Below are 10,669 nucleotides of genomic sequence, written 5' to 3'. Positions count from 1 at the left end.
TTGTTATTTACTCATGTGCTTCACGTATATCCCATGAGTAAATGGTTGAATAAATAAAATATCATAAACCTAAATTTATATATGTTTCATATGCTTATAACATGGGGAGTAATGACTTCACACATAATAAGTATAGGTAGTAAACTTATTAAAAGTTAGCAAACGTAGAATTGGTCACTTGAACAATTCATGAAAGAATATTGAAGGAAGAGGGATTTCACATATAAATATACTATCTTGGACATCTTTTGTAATTGTGAGCACTCATTAAAATATGACATGCTAAAAGGTTGATATTGGACAAGGAAGACAACGTAATGGGTTACGTTTTCTTATTTTATCTGAAATAAAGTATATTGTCATGGATCGTCCAACACGTTGAGCTTGCCTTTCCCCCTCATGCTAGCCAAATTCTTTGCACTAAATAGAGATACTACTTGTGCTTTCAAATACCCTTAAACCCGGTTTTGCCATGAGAGTCCACCATACCTACCTATGGATTGAGTAAGATCCTTCAAGTAAGTTGTCATCGGTGCAAGCAATAAAAATTGCTCTCTAAATATGTATGATTGATTAGTGTGAAGGAAATAAGCTTTATACGATCTTGTGATATGAAAGAAATAAAAGCGACGGGCTGCATAATAAAGGTCCATATCACAAGTGGCAATATAAAGTGACGTTCTTTCGCATTAGGATTTTGTGCATCCAACCCTGAAAGCGCATGGCAACCTCTGCTTCCCTCTGCGAAGGGCCTATCTTTTACTTTTATCTCTTACCCTTATACAAGAGTCATGGTGATTTTTCACCTTTTCTTTTTACATTTTTTCTTTGGCAAGCACATTGTGTTGGAAAGATTCTGATATATATATCCAATTGAATGTAAGGCATCATGAACTATTATTGTTGACATTACCCTTGAGGTAAAAGATTGAGAGGCGAATCTATAAGCCCCTATCTTTCTCTGTGTCTAATTAAAACTTTGAACCCATAAATATCGCGTGAGTGTTAGCAATTGTGAAAGACTAAAGGACAGTTGAGTATGTGAAGTTTGCTAAATCAAAGCTCTGACATAGACTCTTCCTAAAAATAAGATGATTTGTAATTGTTTGATGACTGATAACACGGTTTGTTAGTTTTCAAGAAAGTTTATAATCTATACTTTAACATTTGAATAGCTTATTACTTGATCATGAAAAGTTTTATGAAGATGAGCTACTGATATGACATATAATGATGCTAGAAAAGGTGATTGAAATTATCATTGATCAAACTTGTGCACCTGCTAGCATTCACACTTCATAAATTATTTAGCCAGGGCCAGCTGCATGGCTGCCATTGAGGTCAAGATTGCTGCTGCCTTGCTACACCCCAGCGGTCGACCCCAATAAGACCTGGAAGGGGACAACCCATCCGGACGAGGTGACAGTGGCGGAGCTAGGAAAAAAAAACTGGGCAGGCCTTCCTAGAGGAGGAGAACACAAAAAAGAAAAAAAGTCTGAACCATACTAATACAGCAGGCATTAGTTAGTTACATTGCATGTGCCAATGCTGGTTGCTAGCGTAATAATTCGTGATATTTAGCTGATAACACAGTCCTCCAGCTGCATGTCGAAGTGAGCTTGTTCGGGGCTGGCTAGCTAGCTACTAGCCTATCTGACAGACCAGTGCTTTTCGATAAAGGCTGTATTTTACTGACTAAGTGTAGCATCAGGCGATGCAATCATCATGAGTACACACCCGGCCTCTGCATAACCAGGATGCACACAGCCAACACAACACACACAAACGATCACGCCGACAAAGAGCAAAGTCATACAAGACCAAAGCGATGCCTAGACTGAGGAAGAAGAAAAAAACCAAAGCAATGAAAAGATCAATTGACAAAATACAACCATTGTTTATAAAGCGTCTGAAGCAGGACCCTAGCAGCGCCTTAGAAATATGCCTGCTTTAGGCACTCAGGCGTTAAGCGTCAAAGCGGGTGGTGCTCACTTTAGGTCGCTTTACCGCCTTTTAAACCATGAATACAACAGTGACCATCGGCGCCAACCATCTCTGGAAATTCAGACCAGAGCCGGAGACGAAGGAAATTCAGTGTTGCATGCGAAGACACCAGCGACCCAGTGATGTATGCCTGCGATGCAGCGTTGGACGGCACATATGTATATTTTTTTCCTGGAGGGCTGGGCGGGCCACTGCCTGTTTTTGCCCTCGCGTAGCTCTGCCGGTGGAGGTGAGCAAATGGCTGATTGCCGGTACGCCCAACGCCCTCATCGTGCCCCTCTACATACATGTGAAGAGGATCATATTTTTTTATTAAAAGGAGGGTATACCCCCGGCCTCTGCATCTGCATCTGGGCGATGCATGCAGCCATTTTATTAATTATTCACAATGATCTTATAAAGTAATACATCAATAAGCCTGAAGCCACCATCTTGACGACACCCGTCGCTACTCCTATCCTTTTGATGAAGGGGTGCCGAATGTCCGAGCCTAATACCAAACAGACATCGCACAACCTAACATCTAAAGCCGGATGCCCCAGCCCAGCCATATACCGTGACTAGGTCACACACCGGTCCAGCGCACTCTCTGAGGTCACCGCCGCCGTCTTCCATTGATCCATCTCCAGAGCAAATACTGACGCACCGACCTTGCCAGGCCTGTCGTCGACGCCACCACGGCGCCAGACAACGCCACCATCCTGCACGTATCCATCCACACGCGCCCGTCACCGAAACTCCGCAGCGCCATGCCGCCGGGATCCATCGTCGGCCTTGCGGTAGATGTAACACCGCTCCTCCTCTTGTCCCCTCCAGCCAGCTCCTGCTCCAAAACGATGCCCCCAGGAGGAAGAACGACACCGAAGGCGCCATCATCGTTCGATCCGGTAGACCCAAATCTAGGGTTTTCCCCGGACATCCCGATCATGTTGACGCAGCTTGCAACGACGATGCCTCAACAAGGAGATGGCGTCAGAGACGCCATCATCGCCCGCCATGACCGAAGTCGGCGCGATTTTCATCGAAAGTAGTGCCACCACGGTCTCACCGCTGACTAGATCCGAGCACACCCTTGCCATAAAGACGCACGGTGTCGTCGGAAAGTCGGTTGAGGACCTCCAGCCGCCCCACCCCGGCCACATCACGCGTCGCTGGCCGGCCAAAGCTGAACCACGGCAGATCTGGCCGGGACGCCAGATCCACGACCACCGCCCATCGCATAGCAGATGATCCCACCAGAGCACCACGCCATCCATGGCTTCACCGGTTGCCGCCACACAGCCAGGACGCCGCCATGGCTGCCGCGCGAGGAAACCCCCCACGAGGCGTCCCAGCCGCCTCATGGGAGATCCGACGCAACTCTCCTGCCCTAGGCCTAAAGGCGTCGGGTGCCGCCACCACCGCGGCCAGAGCCGGCGGCAGGGATCTGCCCCGTGGGAGGTCGGGTGCGTGGAGGAGATGGTGCCCCTGGCGTCGCCCTGGGGGGAAGAGGATCACATGGTGGCTCAGTTTAAAAAAATCATGGTATGAGCCCAGGGCGCGGTGCCAGCAGCCTGGTCAGAGAGCTGGAAGGCAGCTGTGTGGCCAAACGTGATGGCAACATGAAAAACTCGCCGTACTCGATGCCGCCCCTTCCCCTCTGGGGCTACAACCTCCTTCCCCTTCTCCAGCCACCTCGCTGCCGCCTTTGCTGTAGACAAGGGAACGCTAAAGCTTTTCCTTGGCTCATGTTGCTGCCGTGCCTCTCCTCCTACTGTCACCTCATCTCTTCTACCTCCATCTTGTCCCTCCGTTAACCGTCGTGCCATCTTGCTCCAGCCGCTCCGTCCGCCACGCTCGCTCAATCTCATTCCAAATGGCACCGTGCCTTTTAACTTCTTTGCTTCGCTGGGATGGAATGGGATCGGAGGAGAGACTGGCAGAACCATGCTTAGGATGGGGAAACAGGGCAGGCGGCATGGTCGCTCGAGGATTCGAGAAGGAATGCAGAGGCGTTGAGGCGAGCAGTTGAGCTACCAAGCAGACGAGTGGAAGAGGCCCTCAGATGAGGTGTCCTTATGGTGGGGGTACCTGATGATGTGTCAGACAGAATTGTTACAAAATAGTTTGTGGGGCCCAACTAACAATGAATTTGGGATGAGAGATCGCACTTGGAGAAATATTCTGCTGCAGGAACCAGAATATCGTTAAGTGGTGTTTCCCCAACGCCAGACTACTGAAACCAATAAGTAGAGGGCTTGCAGTCTGCAGATTCAGAACTTTCTACCATGCTGCAGAGCCATGTAATGTCAGCTACGTTGCAGATTCAAGGCCTCTTATATGCCTATTTTTTTGCAAACAACATATGTCCACGGGTTTTAGCCTTTAGGTGGCGTTCGACTTGCTAAAAAGCAACAGTGTGAGTTATTGTTAGGTATTTTGAAAACAATATGGGGTTCTTTGGTTCAGGACTTACTCAAGTTCTCTCTGTCTGCACTGTGGAGAGTTCATACCCAATCTTCAGACACTTAGAAATTCCGGAGATAATATTTAGAAGTGAAACCATAAGTTCAGTTGTAAATATTCTTTGAATATGGGTTATTGCTAGCACAATAACCGAGGATTTGCAAAAAGTTATAGATATCTTCTGTTGTACTGCTTTCTCTATGCATTGAACAAATATATTTTGTGGTCCGGGACTCTGGGTGTTATTGGTTTGTACATTTTGTTGATGACTCAGAGGATTTGTATGAAATTTGACGTCTACTGAAATCCTACTGAAATGTTACAATGGAACCATCCTAGGATGCAGAGTGTAGATCCCAATGCTGGCATGCTTAAGAACCGGGATTGGAGACAAAACCTGAATTTCTAGGGGGGAAATAAGGTGTGACTACCTGGACTGGTTGCAGAGTTAACTGTGAAACTAATGATTCGGAAGACCTGGCATCATTTCCTCCACTGGCAATAAAAGACGAAGGTATATTAGGATCAGCAAAAGAAAATTGAATAATTGAACCACTCTACTTGACTTGACAATAAATGAAACCAAGCTGCTCACCTAGTTGTAGTTTTCCTTGTCAAGGATGGGTCACAGCTTGCTCGAATGACTTCCTCACAGCCTGCAATAATGACTTCTTGAACATGCTTGCTGTAATGACTTGAATTCCTGATAAACGGATGGGTCAACAACTCCCTTGCGCTTGGCCTTGCTGCTGGATTCCTCTTGAAACAGCATTTCAGAAAATCCTTTGCCTCATGTGATAAATTGTCAGGAAGTGGTGGGTCCTTATTCAAAACCTTGAACATTGCAGTAGGCTGTAGTAGAAAAAAGTTTTCTTAGAAGTAGCTTTTTTGTACAACTTTATTGTGTTGATAACCAGACTATAAGTTACCAATGACCAATAACTTGTGACAACGCTTTCGGTTACCTTCCACGCCTATTTATGTGCGCATATGAACATAGGTCCATATTAGACTTCCCCTGACAATTCATTAATTAAACTTGAACGCGAATCGCCCCATTAGCTCAGGCGGGGGCGCCCGCGGGCGTCGTTACCTCGTTGGAGGCGTTGTGGGGCAATTCGCGTTCCCTGTGTGCCCGGGGAAACCCCAGGCTCGGGCTTTCCGGATCGGATGATGGCGAGGTTCCTGCATCATCAACCCCATGGGGGCATCATCTTTGGGGTTGTAGGAGGGACAAGTGTTTTGCTTGGTGGCTGGGCGCAGGTCTCCGTATGCTTCTCGTGCGGTGACCAAGGTGGAGCGGCGTGCCATCTATAGTATCGACGACGGCGAGTCTTGGCAGCAAGGTGCAGCGGGGTGTCTCGGCGCTGGATACCGTTTGATGGGCGCGCACAGGAGGCTGGCACTGTCCGGTGTCATGGTGGCGTCGACGGCAGAAGGGTCTGGCAAGATCAGTGCATTGCTTGCTCCTTATGATGGGACTGTGGAAGAAGGCGGCGACGGATTCTACAGCGTGCGCATGCAGTGCATGCTAGGGGTCTGCTAGACCGGTTGGTGCTCCCGGCTAGCCGGCGGGCGGCTTGGTGAGGCCATCGGATTTCTTGGTGTACGTGGCATGAGGTCAGGGCACATCATCAATCTTCTAGGTAGGGCGACAGTTTTCCCGTGGAAGGTGGCTTTGGGTTGATCTATGTATTTATTTTGTAGGGCCTTATTGAATAATGCAATAAAGATGGCTGTGTGCATCTGTGTGCATCGCTCGATGCAGAGGCCAGGGGTAATCCTCCTTTTCGGAAAAAATGGCAGGAGCATTTGAACTCGGGATTAGAATGGGACAGTGCTGATTCTGATGGTCATCAGGTGCACCCAAACAAACGATTTGATTAGCTTAAGCACTTTATTTTATATTATTTTCTCCATGCTACGCAGACTAGTCATGAAATGCATGCTGATAAGCTTACTGTAAATCAAAAAGCTCCAAGTTATTACCCCTTCAAGACCGCTCCAAGGAGGTTTTCCATTGAACATCTCGATAATGGTGCAACCAAGACTCCAGATATCAACAGCAAGATCATAGCCTACGTCTTTAACAAGTGTAGCCCGAATCATCTGCAAAAGAAGAAACAAGCTAAACTTCAATAAGCATAAAGGTGCAGCCAAGAGAATTTATAGACCCAAGCATGCAACTCAAATATGAATAAGAAAAAAATGATATTGCTGGATAATATAATGTCTTGTTTGTAACATCAAAATTGGAGATCCATTAGGTACCTAAACTAAAGACAATGCCATTAAAGTTGTTCGGATCATACATATGTCATACTAAACCCGACTAATTCCCAAAAAGTAGTCACTTCAACTGTTCTTATTAAGAAATAACAACTCCTAGTCCCATCAAGTTAAAAACAGATCTTGTCTCTTTTGTTACACTAACTGTGTTGGACACTGTAACAGCCACATGCTTTGTAAAATGTACCTTTTCTTTGCGAGGCATTAAATATTACAAGACCGCAAAGCATGAAGTCGGATATTTGCAATCCACATGAAGATAAAGTGAGCCTGACCACCCATGTGCGGAAAAGTATGATGTTTACAAAGAGTGGAAAAATTGCACCCGCATGGACTTCAACTTTAAAGCTCTAAGGCGTAATATGATATTTAAAGTTGATAACACGAGAACTTAGTAGTAATACAAGGAATATATGTGCGCACCTCTGGGGCCATCCAATATGGTGTTCCCTTCAATGAAAGATTAGGGGCTGCAGTACTTAACTGATAACAAGTGGCAATAGTATCAACACTACATAAGAGGATATATAGAAAATGTTTCCAACTATTTTAACTTTAAGCTTGTCTAGCAACAATTGGAGTGCCCATTCTCTTACAAAAGTTACTTTGGATGACATAATAGCACTAAAAAAGAAAACATACACAGTTCAGTTACTAGCAACACATAAAATATTCTCATAAAAGACACTGCACAAAACAGAGACAACCCAATTAAGATTTCAGTAATAAACAGCACACAGCAGATTAGAGATATGGGCGGGATACAGAGAACTGAGCCGTAGCTGTCGTGGATATTTTTCAGACAATACTGTAGGGGTATGATAGTAGGGGCGTCATGTCCACTGTAGGTGTAAATGCGAGTACGCACAAGTGTTTATACATGTTTGGGCCCTCATTGGATGAGGTAATACCAACGTTGGGTAACAGCAGCATTCAATGCGTCGTAGTGATCGTGGGTGTCTCTTGGCGTAGCCGACTGTAGGACATCGGCTGCTACCAGCCTGGGGGACGACTGACTGACGGTGCCTGCTCAATTGGAGGGGTGGAATTCGACTGTAGACACATAGTTCGTTGGCGAAAAACCCCTTGGTTGATGACGGGCTGTAATCTTGATGGGCCTGGGCCTTTGGCTGGGACATTCGTATACATGGGCCTACCCCGTAGGTATTCCCGTGCCAGTAGCCCCCGAATCCGTCAGGGTCTCAGCTGCAGAATCCGACTGCCACTGCGCCCCGACGGAGAAGATTCCAACTGGTCGCCGAACTCGAAGCACCACTTGTTTGCTGGCTGAGAGACCATGGCGGACTCAAGTGATCATACCTTCGGAAAGTGAAGATTGAGCAAATAATTGAAAAAACTTGATGATACCCGATTCTCTTCAGGAGAGGACGGCTCGTGGCCCGACTGTAGGTGTATCATCAAATTCCGAATGGTGGGCTGAGACGTCTGGGCTTGAGCGGATCAAGCAACACCAATTAATATCCTTTCCATGGAACGTCGGTCACATCCCCTCCTCAAGAACCAAGTTTGTGCAAACGGATATTTGGCTTTCCTGAGAAATCCAACCAATGCCACGGACAATACCGTGGGCGCCCCTCGCTCAGAATTGATCTGTAACAAGTGTCACTTCGCTCGGGGTTTTTTCGAGTGTGGTGTACTCGGTTTTTCATCATGCCGTGTGCACGGGTTTTCTGGCTCGGGACTGACCCCGACAACCGAGTCGACATGCCCCTTCATTCAACCAACTGGTCAATTCGACCGACTAGCATGCAAAACGGCAGGTGACATCATTGCAAATCTTGTCCAGTTGTCACGTCGAATCTTTTGCGTGGTGTCACACGCCCTTTGACTGATCTGTGAGAGGGGTCTCCTCGGCTTCTGCGGCCCGACTAACAGGAATCCGGCTGATGTAGTGTGTTTGAGTGGGTTTTAAATGCTGATAATCTGGATTCCCAAACGCGTGATTGATGTCTTGGCTTCCAGTAAGGCAGTAACGGCGCATGTCGCGCGGGCGGTTTCGGCAGGGTGGTTTCCAGTCCCCCTCACTAAAAGTAGAGGTGGTGGGAGAGAGATTAGCCCATTTCCTTCACTTCTCCTTTCCCACGACGCTTCGAGAGCAACCGCTCGTGAGCAGTTCCATCGCCTCGATCTCCAAGTCTCTAGTTGCAGCGCCCCATGTAGACGTCCACAACGAAGAAGCTTGAGCGGGCGAAGGCTGCCAACTCCTCCGGCGCTGTCAAGGCACACGCTGCCACACTAAATGACAAGCGAGAGCGCCACGATTGGTTGTCCTCGATGGTGACCGAGCAAGTCATGCAACTGTACACCAGCGACGGGAAAGTTCCGCCGACAGCTAGCGGTTGCCAGACCCCAACGAGCCGAAGCCTGCTCCTCAAGCAAACGAGCGGATGATCCTCACCCAATTTGTCAAGCAAGGTATGTCTTTGCCTATCTAGCCCTTTCTCCGTGAGGTTTGTCTTACTTCCGCGTCCAGCTCCATGTTACGCCCAATGGGGTGGCGCATCTCTCGTGCTTCACGCTGTGCGAGGATTTTCTTGGCATCTGACCAAATTTGGTGCTCAAGCATATCTTTTATGCCAAGCCCCAAATGGTGGAGAAGAACGTCATAAAGATCTGCGATGGACTAGGGATCCAGGTGAAGAAGAGCTCGAGCTACTTCAACATGAAGTGGCCCGACACAGTAAAGAACTGGCAGTCGGCCTGGTTCTACTGTGTTGAGCCTTCCACCATGGCAGGACCGGCTGCACTACCGCCGTACACGAACTCCGCCGTGAAATGGCATTCCGAGTAGTCCGTCAAGCTCACGAAGGGGTAGCAGGCTGAGGCAACACTAGTAGAAAAAGGGCCTTTAGTCCCGGTTCATAAGGGCCTTTAGTCCCGGTTCTGGACCCGGGACTAAAGGGTCGTTACTAAAGCCTCCCCCTTTAGTCCCGGTTCTTACACGAACCGGGACTAAAGGCCCTCCACGTGGCCGCTGCCTGGAGGTCCACCTTTAGTCCCGGTTGGTAACACCAACCGGTACTAAAGGAAATTTTTTGAATTTTTTTTTGAATTTTTTTGATTTTTTTTATTTTCAAATTTCTGAATTATTTTAACCTCTAATCTCTAATCACCCCTCATCACTGCTCAATTTAACCTCTAATCTCTAATCACCCATCATCATTCCAAATCATCTAACTTCCCGGACGGTCACCCATCCTCTCACTACTCCAGCCCGAGCATGCTTAACTTTCGGGTTCTATTCTCCCTCGTTTCCAAGTCTGCATTTGTTGTTTTCCTGACAATAGTAAGATGTCAATCCTATTAACCCTCAGGAATTTAGCTTGTGCATGAAGTCACACATTTCACTGTTTGAGTTTGAAACTATTGTTCTAAAAAACAATAATTATTTAGTAACACTAATATTTCTTGAATAAGTAGTTTGACCAAAATTCAAAAAAAAACTGAAATAATTATTTAGTAACACTAATATTTCTTGAATAATTAGTTTGACCATTGTTTGACCACAGTTTGACCAGATTTGACCAAAATTCAAAAAAACTGAAATAATTATTTAGTAACACTAATACTTCTTGAATAAGTAGTTTGACCAGATTTAACAAAAATTCAAAAAAACAGAAATTTGAGCATAACTTTTTTTCCTTTTAGAATTTGAGGATTCTAAAAATTTGCAAACTGCCGTAGGCTGTCAAAATCGGATGCGAATTTTCGTGCTGAACATTTTGATATATTATACATTTTTTTCTGGCATCGTATGCAAAAGTTATAGCCGTTTTACATTTTCCCTACACTTTTTGCAAAACATGTCCAAATTTAAGTTTTAAAATTTTCCTAACTAGTACATGTAGTAACATAACTACATCTGGAAGGATTTTAATTTTTGAAGTTTTTATCATTTTCTTTTGCTTTT

The 10,669-nt window shown here is 46.2% G+C and overlaps 1 protein-coding gene across 7 annotated transcripts in view; it reads right to left on the bottom strand.

Annotated features, from left to right (window-relative positions):
• Window positions 1-1,260: 1,260 nt before the first annotated feature.
• LOC123096247 (disease resistance protein RGA5) overlaps window positions 1,261-10,669 on the bottom strand; it is a 31,024-nt gene continuing 21,615 nt past the window's right edge. Inside the window, exons 9-14 of one of the 7 annotated variants that reach the window (XR_006446518.1) lie at window positions 7,162-7,221; window positions 6,439-6,558; window positions 5,045-5,301; window positions 4,881-4,944; window positions 4,155-4,274; window positions 2,331-4,074 (exon numbers count right to left, since the gene is read on the bottom strand). Coding sequence is in view for 6 of the 7 variants with exons in the window: in XM_044517923.1 (XP_044373858.1) it covers window positions 2,092-2,283; window positions 4,881-4,944; window positions 5,045-5,301; window positions 6,439-6,558; window positions 7,162-7,221 (693 nt within the window). In the remaining variant the exon portion in view is untranslated. Of the gene's footprint in view, window positions 2,284-2,330; window positions 4,075-4,120; window positions 4,275-4,552; window positions 4,945-5,044; window positions 5,302-6,438; window positions 6,559-7,161; window positions 7,363-10,669 lie in introns of those variants that run through there. The other 6 variants (XM_044517923.1, XM_044517924.1, XM_044517928.1 and 3 more) reach the window with 6 other exon arrangements.

This window comes from Triticum aestivum, chromosome 4D (genome assembly GCF_018294505.1).
Source record: "Triticum aestivum cultivar Chinese Spring chromosome 4D, IWGSC CS RefSeq v2.1, whole genome shotgun sequence".
In the NCBI taxonomy this organism is placed as follows: domain Eukaryota; kingdom Viridiplantae; phylum Streptophyta; class Magnoliopsida; order Poales; family Poaceae; genus Triticum; species Triticum aestivum.
This window is presented reverse-complemented; position numbering and strand designations above follow the sequence as displayed.